This window comes from Trichosurus vulpecula, chromosome 3 (genome assembly GCF_011100635.1).
Source record: "Trichosurus vulpecula isolate mTriVul1 chromosome 3, mTriVul1.pri, whole genome shotgun sequence".
NCBI classification, from domain to species: Eukaryota; Metazoa; Chordata; class Mammalia; order Diprotodontia; family Phalangeridae; genus Trichosurus; species Trichosurus vulpecula.
The window spans coordinates 69,734,152-69,754,177 of NC_050575.1; the positions used below are offsets into that span (position 1 = coordinate 69,734,152).

The 20,026-nt window shown below is 36.6% G+C and overlaps 1 protein-coding gene and 1 pseudogene across 1 annotated transcript in view; both read right to left on the reverse strand.

Moving 5' to 3' along the window:
• Positions 1 to 20,026, reverse strand: part of RNF145 (ring finger protein 145) — a 100,623-nt gene that overhangs the window by 13,264 nt on the left and 67,333 nt on the right. The window contains exons 7-8 of the mRNA XM_036751812.1: positions 14,611 to 14,751; positions 13,594 to 13,776 (exon numbers count right to left, since the gene is read on the reverse strand). Coding sequence (XP_036607707.1) covers positions 13,594 to 13,776; positions 14,611 to 14,751 — 324 coding nt within the window. The remainder of the gene's footprint in view (positions 1 to 13,593; positions 13,777 to 14,610; positions 14,752 to 20,026) is intronic.
• LOC118841180 lies at positions 201 to 2,106 on the reverse strand (annotated as a pseudogene).

Sequence of the window (20,026 nt, forward strand, 5' to 3'; positions counted from 1 at the left end):
GAGGAAATTAAATATAGAATACTGCAAAAACACAGTAATTCTGAAGTTTGCCCATTTCTACCCAGGAAGGTTCTTGTGCCCCTTTGTTCCCAAGCTTCACAAATCTTTTCCCAATTTCTGCTCTACTCAAGGGGAGTACTACTCAATTGTTTCCTCTCCTTCTGATCTTCCCCAGAAGGAGAACTTCAGAGCGTTCTCAATCAGATGTCATATTTTTTATATACCATTTCAAAGAAATTTAATGATGCTTGTTGGAGAGTAAGTGTTGCCAGCCTGATATTTTTTCTTGTTTTCTTGTTTCACTAGCTTTGAGAGCTAAGAGCACTATCATTTTAGAGATTTCTTCTTTTAGTTTGTCACACTCATCCGCTAGAAGTTGGTCTTTGAATTCTTCCATCTTTGTTTCAGTATTACGAACAATCCCTTCTGCATATTGACAGCTTCTACATGTTTTTTCTTTCTCCTGTCTTCCCTGGCATACTTCTCTGCATCCTTAACCATATTCTCAACGTCATCTTTGCTTAACCCATTGGAAGACTGGAACACAAAGTTATTCACATTCTGTGCCATCAACTTTTTCAGAAACAAGTATAATCCCAATACCACCAATGCTAACTGTGACTTAAATCTGTGTAACTCCATGCAGAGCTGGTGGAATTACAGTCAAAGAAAACTATCCAAGAAGCTTGTTGTCTACAATGTCAGTCTCTCTCTCTGGCATACGCTTTAATTTCCACTTGTGTCTGACCAATAGCGGCTATAGAAAACACTTGGTCATCTTAGTTAGAACAGTTGTGTTCCTATTGATTAGTTTGGTGAAGACACCTCCTAATGTCTCAATGCCAAGAGAAAGGGGAGTGACACCCAGAAATAGCATATCTGTAGTAACACTGCTGCAACACCTCTTGAATGGCAGCTTCAATAGCCACGGCCTCATCAGGACTGATGGCTTTACTAGGGACCCAATCAAAGAGTTCTTGTACTGTCTGTTGAACCTTAAGCATTCGCATTCTGCTCATGCCACCAACTAGGATGATTTTTCCAATGTCACTCTTGCTGACTTCAGCATCTTGCATGGCCTTCTGGCACTGGGCAATAGTCCTCCTGTTGAGATCAGTGCTGATCCCCTCAAACTGAGCCCAAGTTTGCTTCACCTTCAAGTGTTTGGGCCCAGAAACATCCATAGTCAAATATGGTAAGTTGATATCAGTCTGCACAGAAGAAAAAAAGCTCATGGTTGGCCTTCTCAGAGACTTCCCATACTCACTGAAGAGCCACAATGTCTTTGGTCAGGTCAAGTCCTGTCTCTCTCTTGAACTCCTTCACAATGTGCTGAGAGAAGGCCTGGTGAAAGTCTTCACTACCTAGGAAAGTATCCCTTTTGGTAGATTTCACCTCACATATACCTTTCAGAATTTCCAGGATAGAAATATCAAAAGTTCTACCACTTAAGTTATACATAGTAATGATTTTGTCCTCATTATTTGTATATGCCATTAGCCAAGGCAGCAGCTCATAGGCTCATTAATCACTCGAAGTACATTTAGGGCAGATACTTGCCCATCTTTGGTTGCTGAGAATCACTGAAACAAGCAGGCACAGAGATAACAGCATTGTTGCTGAATAGGAATAAGCTTCCTATGGGCTTCTACATAGGCATCACTATTGGAGGAAGACAATTTTGAAAGGAACATTTTTAATGTCTTTCTGCACTTCAGTATCATCAAATTGATGGTCAACAAGGCACTTGGTAGGATAAAATGTTTGCTTGGGTTGGTGACAACCTCCTGTTTGGCTGGCAATGCCAACAAGGTGCTCACTGTCTACTGTGAAGGCCATAACTGAGAGAATGGTTACTGGCACCTTTGGCATTCTCCAATACCTTTGCTTGATTCCTTTCCATTACTGCCACAAAGGAGTTAGTTGTACTCAAGTTAATACCAGTAATGGCCCCCTTGATTACATGTGATGCATAGTCTCACCTTGAAATATTTGAAAAGCCTAGTGACTAAGACCATTCCAGTCATCCTGGGGGAGGCCAGCAGCTGGGTCCCAGGTGGTAGCTCTGGTGATGCAAGTAACTGTGGTGATGCTGTAGCTGAACATGGTGGATTGGCAGAGAAGTGGACTGATGGTGCTGGGAGGTACACAGCATGGCAGTTTCAGCTTGTTGTTAATGCATGTTGCCAAGCACATACTAAGTACCGGGAATACCCATATAAGGAAATAGAAACATGGTCCACTTCCAAATGGGAAAATGAATATAAGAGGGAAAAAAGACAGTGCATGTCCTCAAGGATTTTACAATCTAAAGAGGGACGACAACACATAAAAGAAAGCTTAAAGTGGGGGATGGGATAAGGGACTGGAAGCATGGGGGTGAAAGAACTCTGGAGAGTCAGAAGCAGAGTATGGAGAGGAATGAGGGTGTCTCTTTAAGATAGAGATTCAGGGGGTAAATGATCCTCAGAGGAAGGAGGCTGAAAGGGCAGAGAAATTTTTCAGTTTAAGAAGGTTGCTGGGGAAGAGTGATCTTCTAAGGTAGAAAACTGATGAGACAGGGTGAAGTAAAAGTCTAGAGAATCAAAGGCAACACCTCAAGAGGACTGAAGAACAAATAGGTAAGAGGAAGAAGGGTAGTATATTTAAGAAAATATACTTGTGTGAGTAAATGTAAGAATATGAGAACATCTGAGTGAAAACTAATGAAGGCAGATACAAAACTAATGCTAATCAAGGACTAAGGACAACCCAAACTATAAAAAAGTAAACAAGAAGTTTGAGGAAAAAATCACAAGCCCATCATGGAAGGATGATATGGTAGTGAGGAAAAGCTTTGATTATCTATACATCTATTGGAATTCTCAGCTAATGACTTCTTGACTTGTCTTAATGATAATTTCATATTTTATTTAATTTTTTTAATATTTAATTTATTTTCAGTTTTCAACATTCATTTCCATAAGTTGTAAATTTTCTCCCCATCCCTCCCTCCTCCCTCTGAGAAAGGCATCAATGAACTGAGCACGCAACTAAAAAAGCTAGATAAAGAACAAATTAAAAATCCCCAATACCAAATTAGAATTTCTGAAAACCAAAGGAGAGACTAATAAAATTGAAATTAAAAAAAAATGCTGAGCTAATAAATAAAACTAAGAGCTGGTTTTACGAAAAAATAAATAAAATAGATAAATCTTTGGTTATTCTAATTAAGAAAAAGAAAGAAGAAAACCAAATTGCCAGTATAAAAAATGAAAAGGGTGAATTCACCACCAATGAAGAAGAAATCAAAACAATAATTAGGAGTTATTTTGTCCATGTGTCAATAAATTTGACAGTCTCAGTGAAATGGATGAACATTCACAAAAATATAAATTGCCCAGATTAACAGAAGAGGAAGTTAAATACTTAAATAATCCCATTTCAGAAAAAGAAATTGAACAAATTATCAATGAACTCCCTAAGAAAAAAATCTCCAGGATCAGATGGATTTACAAATGAATTCTATCAAACATTTAGAGAACAATTAATACCAATACTATACAAACTATTTGGGAAAACAGGCAAAGGAGTCCTACCAAATTCTTTTTATGATACAAATATGGTGCTGATACCTAAAGCGGGAAGAGTCAAAACAGAGAAAGAAAATTATAGGCCAATTTCCCTAATGAATACAGATGCTATAATTAAAAAAAAAATCATTAGCAAAGAGATTATAGCAACTTATCTCAAGGAAAATACACTATAACCTGGTAGGATTTATACCAGGAATGCAAGGCTGGTCCAATATTAGGAAAATTATCATCATAACTGCCCATATCAACAACAAAACTAACAGAAATCATATGATTATCTTAACAGGGGCAGAAAAGGCTTCTGACAAAACACAATATCCATTCCTATTAAAAACACTAGAAAGCACAGGAATAAATGGAGTCTTCCTTAAAATTATAAATAGCACCTACCTAAAACCATCAGCAAGCATTATATGTAACGGGGATAAGCTAGAAGCATTTCCAATAAGATTGGGGGTAACACAAAGATGAGCATTATTGCTATTATTCAATATGGTACTAGAAATGTTAGCTTTAGCAATAAGAGAAGAAAAAGAAATTGAAGGAATTAGAATAGGCAAAGAAGAGACTAAGTTATCACTCTTCGCAGATGATATGATAGTATACTTAGAGAATCCCAGAGAATCAAGTAAAAAACTATTTGAAATAATAAACAAATTTAGCAAAGTTGTAGGATATAAAATAAACCTACATAAATCCTAGAGATTCCTATATATTACTAACAAAGCCCAACAGCAAGAGATAGAAAGAGAACTTCCATTTGAAGTTACTGTAGACATTATGAAATATTTGGGAGTCTACTTGCCAAAACGAACCCAGGAACTATATGAACACAATTACAAAACACTTTTCACACAAATAAAGTCAGATCTAAATAAATGGAAAAATATCAGCTGCTCAAGGGTAGGCCAAGCTAATATAATAAAAATGACAATTCTACCTAAATTAATTTGCTCATTCAGTGCCATACCAATTAAACTACCAAAACTTTATTTTATAGAGCTAGAAAAAATAATACTGAAATTCATCTGGAGGAACAAAAGGTCCAGAATATCAAGGGAATTAATTAAAAGAAATGCAAGGGAAGGTGGCCTAGCTGTACCAGATCTTAAATTGTATTATAAAGCAGCAATCATCAAAACTACTTGGTATTGGCTAAAAAAAATAGAGTGGTAGATCAATAGTGAGTGCTTATCCCAGAAGCTGGAGTCTTTTTATTTATTTATTTTATTTATTTATTTATTTATCAAACAATAGATTACTACTCACTATTTAACAAAAACTGCTGGGAAAACTAGAAAATACTATGGCAGAAACTAGGCACAGACCAACATCTTGCACCCTATACCAAGATAAAGTCAAAGTGGCTACATGATTTAGATACAAAGACTGCTATTATGAGCAAACTAGGAAAGCAAGGCTTAGTTTACTTGAAAGATCTATGGAGAAGGGAAGAGTTTATGACCAAACAAGATAGAAAACATTATGAAATGCAAAATGGATGTTTCTGATTATGTTAAATTGAAAAGTTTTTGCACAAAAAAACCCCAATATAACCAAAATTAGAAGGAAAGCAGAAACTAGGAAACAATTTTTAGAACCAGTGTCTCTGATAAAAGCCTCATTTCTAAAATATATAGAGAACTGAGTCAAATTCAGAACAATAAAATTCATTCTCCCAATTTATTAACGGACAAAGGATATGAACAGGCAGTTTTCAGATGAAGAAATTAATGCTGTCTATAGTTACATGAAAAAATGCTCTAAATCACTATTTAGAGAAATGCAAATCAAAACAACTCTTAGGTACCACATCACACCTATCAGATTGGTTAATATGACAAAACAGGAAAATGATAAATGTTGGAGGGGGTATGGGAAAACTGGGAGACTAATGTACCATTGGTGGAGTTGTGAACTGACCCAAATATTCTGGAGAGCAATTTGGAACTATGCCCAAAGGGCTATAAAACTGTGCATACCCTTTGACCCAGCAATACCACCTCTACATCTGTATCCCAAACAGATCATAAAAATGGGGAAAAAAGAAAACATAAAAAATATATAAAATTTTTTATAACAGCTCGTTTTGTGGTGGTGTAGAATTGGAAATTGAGGGGATGCCCATCATGGGGAATGGCTGAACAAGTTGTAGTATATAAATGTAATGGAATACTATTGTGCTATAAGAAATGATGAGCAGGCAGACTTCAGAAAAACCTGGAAAGATTCATATGAACTGATGATGAGTGAAATGAGCAGGACCAGGAGAATATTGTACACAGTAACAATCACACTGTGTGATGACTAACTTTCATAGACTTGGCTCTTCTCAGCAACGCAGGGATCTAAGACAACTCCAAAAGACTCATGATGGAAAATGCTGTCCACATCCAGAGACAGAACTCTGCAGTCTGAATACAGATGGAAGCATGCTATTTGCTCTTTTTTTATTTTTGTTGTTGTTGTTTTGTTTCTTCTCTCTCATGGTTCCTCCTATGGGTTCTAATTCACCTTTACAACATGACTAATATGAAAATATGTTTAATACGAATGTATATATAGAGCCTTTATCAGACTGCATGACATCTTGGGGAGGGTGGAGGGGAAGGAGGGAGAGAAAATTTAAAACTCAAAAGTTTATAAAACTGAATGCTGAATATTAAAAATAAATAAATAATTGATGAGTTCTTTTAAAAAGAAAAAATCCTTTGGCAGCTATGTAGAGGATGACCTGGAGTGGGGAGAGATTTAAGCCTGGAAGATCAATTAGAAAGTTACTGAAATAGTCCAGGTGAGGGTCTGAACTAGGGTAATGGCTATGTTATGCAAGAGAGTTTATAAAGAAAGTAATTACAAAGTTTGACAACTGCTTGGCTATGTGTTCTGAGCAAGAGAATTGAGGATGTCACCAAGCTTGTAAATTTGGGGTGACTGGAAGGATGGTAGTGACCTCAATAATAATACAGGAGTTTGAAGAAGAGTTTGAGGACAAAATCATAAGTTTTGGACATTCTGAGCTTAAGATGACTCCAGGATAAGTAGTTTGAAATAACCAACAGGCAACTAGTGATGCAAGACTAGAACTCAGAAGAGAGACTAAGTAGATTAGGGAATCATCAAAGAGATAATTGAAACAATAAAAGTCAATGAGATTACCAAGTGAGAGAGGATAAACAGAAAAGATAAGTAGGCCCAGGACAGAGGACCAGAGGACACTAACAGTCAGTGGAGATGACATAAAGAGCCAGCTAAAGAGACTGAGGAGTAATAAGACTCACACTAGGAACCACGAGACAATAGAGTCAGCAAAACCAAGAAAAGAGTACCCAGAAGGAGGCAGCCTACAAAGTCAAATGCTCCAAAGAGGTCAAGAAGGATGAAGACTTGATGTCATGAGATTTAGCAATTAATACAAAATTGGTAACTTTGGAGAATAGCTTCAGTTGAATGATGAGATGAGATGCTAGATTTGTGAAGGGTTTAGGAAAGCGTTAAGACTAGATGGGGGCACTGACTGTAGATGGCTTTTTCAAGGAATTTAGTTGAGAAGGGGATAAGATATTGGACAGTCTGTGGGAATAGTAGGGTCTAGTGTAGATTTTTAAGGATGGGAGAGATTTGTGTGTGTTTGTAACAGGGAAGCAGTAAGTACGTAAAGAGAAGAGAGAAAAGGATAGCTGGGGAAGGTGGTAAGAATGATGTGGGCAATATGTAGAAGACAGGAGTGGATGAGATCAACGGTATATGTGGTACAGTTATATCCAACTCAAATAGAAATAGATCCTTGCAGCTACACACAATGACTTAGAAAACCACATAATGTCGTATTGTATTTTTATTATTTTGCTAAACATTTCCCAATTACATTTTAATCTGGTTCCCTGCAGCCAGAGATGGACACTTCGAAAGGAATACCTTGTCAGGGACTGAAGTAAAGGAGTTGGCAGGGGATGGATGAGGTCAGAGGTAAATGAGATGAAGAGGCGAGGAGTAAGGAAGGAGCTCTCAAAGAACAGCCTCAATTTTTTCCTTCCAGTATGGAGCAAGTTACTTAGCAGGGAAGGGAGTGTCACAGGAAGCTTAATGATAGAAAAGGTTCAAATAGCTGCTCTGTTAAATAAGATAAGGAATTAGGGAGTAAATTTCTTTATGTGATCTTATCATAACGTGAAAAGGTGTACTATTTGCTTACCCCTGCCAAGCCCTCTACATGTACCCTTGATCCTATCCTGTGTTCTCCAAAAAACTGCCCATACCACTATTTTTCTCTTTTCTCTCTCCCTCACTGTTTTCCTCTTGTTCTTCCCCTTTCTCCCCTCTATTTTTTTCTTCTTCTCTCCTTGCCTCCTAGCTACTTAATTGCTGCATAAAAACATGAACAAAATTGAGGCCATTCTCCTCTCCTCATCTCACATCACTCGGGTGCTTTCTGCTACTCTCTCCTCTTTCACCCAACTCAAAGGAAGAGGTCACCCTTCTCCTTGCACAGCAAACCCTCTCCATGTACAAGTGATCCCATCCCATCCCATCTTCTCCAGCAGACTACCTCCTCTATCATCCTGCTCTCTCACTAATCTTCAATATTTCCTTGTAGGCTGCTTCCCTACTACCTACAAATATGCCCATATCTCCCTAATCTTCAAAACAAAATCCTTACTTGATCCATTGATTCCTGCTAAGTCTCTTGGAACATCTCTCCTCCCTTTCATGACAAAACTGCTTGAAAATTCTAACTACAATTAGTATTTTGCTTCTAACGCACTTTTTTCTTAACTCTCTGCAGTCTGGCTTCCTGCTCTCCCCAAAGTTACCTTAACTGCCATATTTCTGCAGCCTTTGATACTGTCAATCACCTCTTCTTGATATTTTATTCTTTTGGGGGTTTTTGCAACGTTGTTCTCTCCTGGTTTTCCTCCTCCCTGTATGACTGCTCCTTCTCAGTTTCCTTAATTGGATCTTCATCCAAGTCATGCCCACCAACCATGACTGCCCCTCCCCTCACAAGGCTCTGTCCTGGGTCCTCTTCTTTTTCTCTTCTATACCATTTTGCTTAGTGGTTGCCTTAGCCCCCATGGACTCAATTTCTATACTAATGACTCTCAAATTTACTTATCCAATCTCTCTTGACTTTAAGTCTCTCACCTCCAACTGCCTGAAAATGGATATCTCATAGAGATTTCAAACTCAACATGCCCAAAACTGAACTCATTATCTTTTCCCCAAAACTCTGACCTCCATACCAAGCTTTCCAATTATCGTTGAGGGTACCACCAATCACCCAGGCTCACAATGTAGGTGTCATCCTCAACCTCTCATTCTCCTTCACCAACTACAATATCCAATCAGTTGCCAAGTCCTACCATTATATAAGGCAGATATACCTCTTTCCTTCTCTAACACTGAAATCACCCTAGTGCAGAAGCTCATTACTTCACTCCCGAGCTACTGCAACAGCCCACTGGTTGGTCTCTCTGCCTCAAGTCTTCCCTCATTCTAACCCAACCTCTACTAAGCTGTCAAAGTAATCTTCCCTAAGCACAGGTCTGACCATGTCACCTTATACTCAAACAACTCCATCACCTCTCAATCACCTCCAGGATCAAATATAAAACTGTTTGGCTGTTAAAGGCCTTTCCACATTTTATATACCTTACTCTCCCCTTTGTGCTCTACAGTCCATTGACACTGGCCTTAGTGTCTCTCACACATTATACATGATCTCTCAACTCCATACATTTTCACAAGATGTACCCCTATAATTGGAATTCTCTCCCTCCTCTCTTATAGATTCCCTGACTTCTTTCAAATCCCAGCTAAAATCAGACTTTCTACAAGAAACACTTCCCAATCTCCCTTACTACTAATATGTTCCTTCTCAGATTATCACAGATTTAGCCTATTTTCATCTTGTTTGTACAGTTGTTTTCATGTTGTCTCTCTGATTAGATAGTGAGTTCCTTGACAGAAGGGACTTCTGTTTTGGCCTTTCTTTGAATCCCCAGAACTTAGTACAATGCCTAGCACACAGCAAAGTGCTTAATAAATGCTTGCTGATTTGACTACTGTGGGCAGTTGACCTAGTATAATTTGTAGTGGACGAGTTAGCAGAGTTTTATGATTTCCTACAGTTCTTTACAGTAGCAAGTCAGAACAAAAGAAGGGGATAGTGGGAGTAATCTAGCACTGGAATTTGGCAAAGCATAATTGGTAATAAGGCAAAGGAACAAAGGGATTTAAGAGAAGAGGAAAGAGTAGAGTTGAACTTGTTCACAAAGGGTTCATGACTGGAAAGGGAGAAGAGTATAGCCTGAGCAGAGATAATGGCCTAGGAAACTTCTGAGGGATAGAGGGATTACACAGGGTGTCCCTAAAGTCTGGACACATAGGCAAAAATGAAATCAATGAAATTTTCAACAATATTTTATTTGATTGGAATACTAACAGACCTCAGACCCCTTGACTTCTTTTTCTGGGGTATGCTAAAGGAGAAGGCGCACTCAATAAAAATCACAGATTCAACACACTTGATTGAACACATAAAGAGTGAATATGCTAAAAATGACAGCAATGTGGAGTTGCTGCATCGAGTTCATGTGAATCTTGCAAAGCACATTAACTTTTGCAACACAAATGATGGAAATCATATTGAAGATGTTATCTGTTAATATTCTAATTAAATGTTGAAAATTTCATTCATTTCATTTCTTGAAAATATGCATTTTTGCCTATGTGTCCAGACTTTAGGAACACCCTGTAGATAACAATAAGCATAAAGAGAAGGTTTAGGAGGCAGTGGGATAAATGGAAGTATAAAAGATTATGATCAGATGACAGAAATTTAGCTTTGGAAACTGGATATAGAACACTTGTGGGTGACAGCAAGATTAAGAGAATGACCTTCCCCATGTGTGGCTGAGATAAAATGGAGGAGAAGGTAATGGGAATTGAGTAGAATGAGGAACTGGGAGGCTAGGGTGTTACATAAAGAATAAATCATACTTCCTTATATCTAAACTTTCTTGTCTATAATGCCATACTCTTTTTTTCCCAAGAAGCAATGGATACACAATCTGACAATATATGCAACATTCTACCCTCATAATCTCCACCAAGGGACAACTTCATTATTTGTCCATTCATAGAACAATTATTATTATTTTGCTGGTATTTTTCAAAGTACTCCTCATCTATTTAATTAGATTATTTATATAATTTTTCATTTACATGTAGAAGTTGAGGCAGCCAGGAGATTAAACGATCTAAGAAACTTAGTGATAAGGCTAAGAACAGAAAATCCAGATCTCCAGGTTTTTTCCCATTAGTATCAAGCAAGGTATAGGGGTCTTCTGATTCAGACCATCAGAAAAGATGAAAATTGCAATAGTCTGGCATTATGGACAATAAAGTTAGCAGTTAAGGGGCAATTTTTTTTGCGTGTATGTCTTTATGTTACAACATTCTAATAAATGGATCTTCAAAACGGATGCTATTCAACACAAAATAAGACTACTTTCTTATCTGTCAATCCAGGATTGTCTGGGTTTTAATTGCTTTCTGGATAAATACATGAAGTTCCTCAGTTCTAAGAACAGAACATTAAAAAAACTTTTGCTATGCACTAGAAGAGGGTGAGTTTGAATTTTTCAGGTTTTCAAAAAATTAATACCGTGATTTTATATGTGGTTTAATTTTTTAAAAAATAAAATTTTATTTCTTTTTAAGAGCAACTTAAGAAATTATGGTGGCCACAAATCTAACCATTCAAAAGTTGCTATTAACTTTAAATTGAATTTCACTTACACAATATCCAAATTAAAGAAAGAAATACAAAATGGTAGCACACTGTACTAAGAGGCAGCCTCAGAGTCAGGAAGACTTGGGTTTAAGTTCTGCTTGGACATGTACTGGCTATGTGACTTTGGGCTAGTCACATAAAATTTCAATGCTCCACGCAAACTCTCTTAGACAATAAATTACAAAGCAGGTGCTGACCTGCACAGATAAGAGTTTCTTCATTGGGAGTTTCCTATACCAATGAAATTATAAGTCTAGAGACTAGACCAAAAGAATAACAAAAAAAAAAACTTAATGTTTATAAGGTAGTTGCAAAATTGTATTAAAAGGTCACTGCTTCAATAAGAACCTAAATTAATCTGAGATCACTTATCAAATAACAAATATTTACTGGCTGCAGTAAAACCTAAATTAATCTCAGATCACTTATCAAATAATAAATATTTACTGAAAACACCTATGACCAGAGAAGTGCTAAATGCCAAAGTACCTTCCACAAAACAAACAAACCTAAAACCTTATCTAGTTGAGATAAGACTAAGGGATATGCATCAATTAAACTGGAGGTTCTGATAAATACAATTAATAAAGATGAGAGCTAAGCATTTTGTTAATTGTTTACTTCTCTTGGCATTTGCTTCTTCTAACCACAGAGGGTACAAAGAAACAACTATTAAGACTGAAGCTCTGTTACAGGATTCAAACATAATCAAACAATTAAAAAATAGCAGTTCCATATCTGTATTTATTTACTTTGGTCTTATCTTAAAAGCTGAAGACTAAAAAAATCAAAGTGTTCCAACTTTTTCTCCTTGTTCCAAATCTAATACATATGTGTTAGGCAAACTTGTAACAAACTGAAGAAGTGAACTATGGACCTAAAAGAAAGTTTTGGCCAACTGTAAGAGATTCTGGATGCTAAAGTGGAAGTTCTCTCCAAGATTGTATTATATTGACATTGAACCAGGTTCAGGATTCTCTTTAAGGTAAATACTTTTTAAAATTAGTTTTATTTTAAGGGAAAATGTATGATTTAAATATTTCTTTGTAACACTGTGGGACTGATTTTGGCTCCAAGTACACAAAAAACTGACATCTGTCAGAGCCCTCAGAGTTATCAAGTTGTTATTTCCCTTCACATCTTACCTCCTAATCATCAGCCCTCAGAATCAAAACTCAAAAACCTATGTTTGTGATAATCAAGATACTTGAAATTTACTCAAGGACTATGTGTATTACTAAGCAATTATTTGGGGATTATTTAAAAAAAAAACTTGTCCTTCCAAATAGTATCTTCCACAGTTCCTTTCTTTTATAATGCAGTAATAGGTTCCTATAATTCTATAATCAATAACTATATAAACCCTCTCAAAAGTATGTATCTAAATAAAGGTTGTATGAAGACTTCATTTTAAGCTATCCTTTCCTGAATTGCTCTGTAACCATCTTATATTACTACATGAACCCAACTATTTTCTTGTCGAATTAAACAAAATAATTTAAACAATAATTTTTTTTTTTTTTGCTGTTTTTGCAGGGTAAAATCTCTATAACAAAGGCAGGCAGGGAAGGGGCCCATTTCCTCATTTAATTTCATCTAGTCTTCACTGGAAGTGCCAAGTACCTAAGGTTACAAGCAAAACATAGCTTGAATAATCTTTAACCCACAACTGCTTAAATGACCAAAAAATACAGTTATCCCCAATCTATCTTTCCTAGTATTTGCCTCTTTGCCTCTTTCTGTCTGTCTCCTCTCTCTTATTTCACTAATTCTCATCCCCTCCTCTAATCTGGTTTCTCTCTTACTTGGTGAAAATAGAGAACTTTATTTTTTATTTGTATTTATTTACTTAACTGCTTTATTTCCTGTTCTTCATTTTAATGGCTAAGTACAATATTTCATATATTTCTTTAAAATAAATTTTTTTATTTGTGTGACTTTCGATAATTATTATTACTGATTTCTTTTGGGTAGGTCAGTGATTCTAAGCTACTTTTAATAGGGCTATTAAAAAAAAGCCAAAGGGGGAAAATGAGCAACATAAAAAAGCCACAAAAAGATAAGGAGAACCACAAAATATATCCTTCTACCTTTTATTTTTCAACTTTTTTTTTTAAAAGAAAACATCAATTTTTATCTCTGGTTGTTCCCTAAATAATCACACTAAATTTATGCTAAAAAAAAGTTTTAAAACAAAAGATTTTCAAGGTTATTTCTTACTTGTCTCTTGATGCTCCCAGCGCCAAAACAATGGGATCTGCAATTTCTAACATAGACTGAAGGATAGAAGCTACCACAATGAAAAGTATAATACTAAGCAGGAATGCCCGATGAACAACTTGCAGTTCTATCAGACCGGTCTGCACTGCCAGAATTAAGAGTGTAACTCCCTCCGTCATCCCCCTATATTGTTTATTTGGGAGAGAATAAAAATAAAAATAAACAGAATTTTAGTTTATTTCCATTAAGTGGAGAAATACTAAACAGATATTTAGATAACAGATGCTAGTGAATACAGATACATTAATAAATTCCAACTAGCCAGAGTTAAAATAAACTACAAATGGTATATTAGTTTGCTACTTCTTTTTGCAAAGAGGACAGAAACACTATACTGTTCAGTGCTCCAGTTTTACTTCATGTATAAAATAAAATTTATTAGTTTAAAAATAAGTTTAGTGTTCTGCCTGATCTTCTTGGTGTTATATTACTTACACGTGCCTGTACTTTGCACACTTAAAAATAACTCTATCTGAATATAAAATACATAGACACAAACACACACACACACGAGAAAACCTGCTATATCACTTATGAGGATGGGGAGAAATAAGACATCAATATCTCCTCAATATAGATATATAGATACAGCTACATCCATCCTCCCAAGTGACACAGCAGGTTTTCTCACCTAGCACTGTCAATGTAAAAACCCCAATTCACTTAGTATCTATTGATTTCAAAGAAATTTGTTAAGATATAAGGCATTTGGGTTCTTCTGGTCCCATGGTAATAAATACTTTTATTTCAGGAAAATTGTGATTTCTTAATACTTTTTGCTAAACATAAAAACATTTGTAAAAGACAATCTTTTTTCTTTCTATATCCATTAAAAGTTTCTAATTAAAGTCATAATTTTTAAATTTAATAATCATTTCTAGGAGCTTAAATGTCTAAGCTATAAGATATTTGTTTCTAAATACATGCTTAGATTTTCTCTAAGAGTACTAAACTCACCGATTCATAGCAGGATCATTCATGAAAGCCCGATAGCCCTGCAAGTAAAACTTGCAGAGTGTCAAAACGCCCAAGGCAACAAAAGAGACTGTGAATACCAAACCCAAAAGTGAGTATGGAGTGCTACAGCATTCAGCAATACTGGAAGGAAGAAGAAAATAAAAACTTTAAGAAATATAAATACTTAAGTCATAATTAAAGTACTGGATCTGAAATGACCCCCTAAACAAGCTACTCAATTTCCTTTGTGTTAAAACATTACAAACCAAAACATTGTATAAGATGAACTCGACACTTTGAGAAAAAAACTAGTTAGTTTACTTATAAAATTTCTCATAGGAAAAAAGAACTGTGATGAAGTGCACTGAAAGCCCTGCTGAATACAAACAATAGAAAATGTACATTGTAGCTTTAAGGAAGCAAAAAAAGGAACTGGAGGAATTAATAAAGTTTCTTTGTTCCCTCCCCTTAACAAAAAACATTTTCCCCTCTATGCAGCCATTTCTTTCTGATTAAAGAAAACATGCTTTTTAAAAATATCATAGAACACTATTAGAACATGTAGTTTTAACTTCATATTTTGGTATATGTAAAATAAAAAATGAAGAAAAGTATTAACAGAAAACATGATGACTTTTTTGGTCTGAGATATGAAATAATGACTTAATGAACATGGAAGGATAACTTCTCTACGAAGGATGGGCTTTGAGTCAGGAAACCTGAGTTTGAATACTAGCTCTGAAGCTTACCAAGTCTGGATTAGATTACTTATTCTCTGAGTCTCCATTTTCTCATCTGTGAAATGGAACTAATATTACTTTCTAATCCATATGGCTAAAAGAAAAACACTTTATAAAAGTAAGCTATTATTATTTATAAAATTTTCTTTAAAAAACTTACTAGTAGATGTAAGCTTTTTGAGGGTGGGGGCTGGCTATTGTTTGTCTTCATATATCCCTAGCACCTAGCACAGTATTCAGCATATAGTAAGCACTTAATACAGGCCTTGGCATAAGGAAGGCCAAAGAACCCTGTCTACAGCCACTTTCTGGTTGTGCAACCCTGAGGAAGCCAATTAACCTCTATATGCTTTAGATTCCTCTATGATTTAGATTTTAAAAATTGGGATAACAGTTTTTCTTGTCAGCATCAAATAAGCACAATATGTAAAGTGCTTTGCAAGCTTTAAAGCTATATAAACGTCAGCTTTAATTTTTTGCTGAAGTGAATCGAGATACCAAATTGAATGGTTGTCCAGTTCAATGGAAAATATATGATTCTCCTTCAAATACCCTAACTAGTCAGTTCCTCAACCTACTTTCCCTCCCATATTCCTCTACCCCACACCTCAACCATATACAAAGACGGTCATAGCCTCAATCTTGCTATCAACCACAAATGTACCACTTTCATATTCAAGAATTCTGAAATTCCCTTATCATACCATAATCTATTGGCCTTTCACCTCTCTCTGCCTTCCCTTACATAATCTTATTCTTTATCCTCACTGTGACCTTCAATCCCTTGATCCCTCAATTCTTTCCCAGGCCACCTCCTTCGCACTAGCCACCCATTCTTCTTCTACCTATCTTGACTCTTTAATGAACAAATTCACTTCTACATTGTGTTCTCCTCTTGAATCCAAAACCCATTATAAAATCACCAATTATGCCCAACCAAGCCACACCCTGGATCACTCCTACCCTTCATCACCTTAATGTCTGCATACATGCTACTGAACAAAAGTGGAGAAAAACACACAACTGTTCTGATGGGATCCACTACAAATTTATGTTACATAATTTCAACTGGCCCTCATTACTGCTAGGCAATCCTACCATACTTCCCTAATCAACTCACTGTCCCACTCTTCAGAGAGACTCTTCCAAACCTTTTCATTCCTCCTATGGCCTCCCAAGGCTCTCCCTCCCTCCACTCTCTTAGCTGAGAATCTTAAATCATATTTTACCAAAAAATTGAGGGCATTTGCCATGAACTCCCTCTTCTCCCCTCTTCTTTATCTCCCATCACTTAGATGCCTTCTTTGCTCTTCTCCTCCTTCACCCGTTTTACATGAAATGGGCTTACTCCTCTACCCCTCTACCTGTCCAAGTGATCCCATTCTATCTCATCCCCTCCAACAGACTGCCCCTTCTTTCACTTTTCTTTTTTGGAGTGGGGAGGCAAGGCAATTGGGATTAAGTGACTTGCCCAAGGTCTCTCACTTATTTACAATCTATTATATCCCCACTCTTTCACTTATTTTCAATCTTTCCCTCTTTACTGGTTCATTCCCTACTACCTACAAACACACCCATGTCTCCCCTATCTTGAAAAAACCCTCACTTGATCCTTCCATTTTAGCTATCATCCTATTTCTCTTCTGTCCTTTGTGGCTCAACTCCTCAAATAGGTTGTCTACAATTGGTGCCTCCATTTTCTCTCTTCTTACTTTCTTCTTAACCCCTTACAATCTGGCTTCCAACCATAACATTCCACCAAAACTGCTCTCTCTCTCTCTAAAGTTACTAATGATGTTAACTTCAATAGCCATTTCTCAATCCTCATTTTCCTTGATATCTCTACAGCCTTTGTTTGATACTGCTATTCACTCTCTCTTCCTTGATATTCTCCTCTCTGGATTTGCGGGATACCACTCTCTCCTGGTTTTCCTCCTACCTGTCTGACAGCTCCTCTGTCTCCTCCTCCAGATCACACCCTTTAACCATAGATGTCCCTTAAAATTTTGTCCTGGGTCATCTTCTCTTCTCCTATACTTCTTTACTTGGTGATCTCATCAGCTTCCATGGATTTAATTGCCATTTCTATGATGATGATTCCCAGACCTACCTATCCTTCCCTAATATCTCTACTGATCTCCAATCTTGTATTTACAACTGCCTTTCAAAACATCTTGAACAGGATGTCCAGAAGACATCTTAAACTTGATAAAAACACAACTCACTATCTTTTCCCCTACTCCTCCCTTCTTCAACTTCACTATTATTGCAAAGGTAAATATTTCACCCAGTCTCTCAGGCTAAAAAACTAGAAGTCATCTGCCACCAGCGGCTGTGGTGCTAAAATGGCCGAATGCCACTGAGAGTGAAAAGAAAAACACGGGCCAAGCAGAAAAGTAAAGAACAGCAAAGAACAGCTCTGTTTATTTAACTGAGGGACAGGGCTTATATACCTTTTAGGCAAGCAGAATCAACAAATCCATTTGCATAATGCATGACTTCCTCATGCTTTTGTTCCCCTTTTGCCATAAACAACATTGTTTTAATAGCCCACAGGTGGTACTCAAAAACAGGGGTTTTTGAGAGAGCAAGTGTGTACCAAGGAGGCTTGAAGAGCTTTCATCCTGAGCAGCACGTGCATGGGAGGGATAGAGAGCCAACATGCGGAGTTATCAGCCCAAGGGCAAGAACAGGCCTCTGGCCTGTATCTTATCCCAGAATGGACTTTCTCAGAGCTGGCCCTCTACAGTAATCCTCAATTCCTCACTATCTCTCACCCCTCCATGTCCAAGTCGTTGCCAGCCTGTTGAATTCATCTTTGCCACATCTCTTGAATACATCTCCTTTCCTCCTCTGACACTCTCAGCACTCTACTGCAGGCCCTCATCATTTCATGCCTAGATCATTACAACAGCCTGCTGGTAGGTCTACCTGCCTCCAGTCTCTCCCCACTCCAATCCATCTCCATTTATCCACTAAAACGATTTTCCTAAAAGGCAGGTCTGATCATGTCACTACCATCACCCCCACTCAATAAACTCCAGTGGTTTTCTATTGCCTCCAGAAGCAAATACAAAACGTTGTTTGGCATTCAAGGCCCTTGATAATCTAGCCCCCTCTGACCTTTCCAGTCTTTTTATACCTTACTCCTCGATGTGAACAGATCTCCTGGCTGCTCCATAAACAAGACAATTCATTTCTCAGCTCTGGGCATTATCTCTAGTTGCCCCCATGCCTGAATACTCTCCCTCTTCTGCTCCAACTACTGACTTCCCTGGCTTCCTTTAAGTCCCAACTAAAATCCCACCTTCTGCAGGAAGCCTTAGCAAACTATTCTTTTTTTTCTGTTCAATTTTTTTTCTCTTTATTTTTTTGGTTAGATTTTAAGTTTTGAACTGTCTCCTTCTCTCTCTCCCTCCCCAACCCACACTAGGGAAGGCCACCATTTGATGCAGATTTATATATACATGTAAAACCATACTATGTGTACTTCTGTTTATCAGTTCTTCCTCTGGAGGTATATAGCATTTATTTTCCTTCATACATACTTTATAGTTGATTTGAGTACTTACAGTACTCAGAATAACTTGGTTGTTCACAATTACTCTTTGACTAATATGGCTATTACTGTATACAATTTTCTCTTGGTTCTGTTCACTTCACTTATCATTATTTCATGCAAGTTTTCCCACATTTTTCTAAAATCAACCAGCTCATCATTTCTTACAGTACAGTAGTATCTAACCTAACAACTCTTAATTTCAGAGTTTTCCTTCTTCTAATTATTTCCTATTTGTCCTGAATATAGCTAATTCTGCAGATATTTGTTTGCATATTGTCTTTTCCCCATTAGGTTGTAAGCACCTTGATGGCAGAGACTATTTTTGCCTCTTTTTGTATCCCTAGCACTTAACACAGTGCCTGGCACATAGCAGCATGTAATGTTTACTGAATTAAATATGCAATCTAGAGTAGTCTTCCTTACTGCTAAATAACTAAATTATTTTTGTGGGAGGTAGTGGATATACCAAATACTAACATATAAGGAAAAAATGAAATTGCCTGTCTTAGGAGATAAGAAATGACTCATTACCAAATTAGCTATGTATTATCAGAGCTCAGACTTGGTAGATCAATAGTCAAAACAGGAAAATAGAAGAAAAATGAGAAGATATAATATACAGTTAAAACAACTCCATCCTAACCTATTTATACAAACTATTGACAGCAAAAATGTGTAAAGAAGATGAATTAACAAATAATGACATGGACTGTTCTAATTCTTACAGAAATTGTTCTCAAATAAGACAACTACCCTAATGAAAAGTACAAGTGAGACGAGAAATAGCCTCAAATAGAAAACACTTGATATCCTTGCCAAGTAGAGATATATTAATAGCCAAAGACAAGGGTTGAGAATATAAGCTCATTTGCAAAGCATTAAAGAAGAGGGTGGTGCCAAAAATAATGATAAAGAAGAAAGGCTACATGTACACCAAAACATAGATCACAGAATGTTTAAATAAATTTTGCTAAGTTAATACAATGGCATGTTACTACTGCCACCTCTACAAAACCTTTATGAGATCAGTCTACACACATATTAGGGACATTCTTGATGGAAATATAAGGAAACTGACAAGTCCTCACAAATGATATTCTATTGCAAACCACAA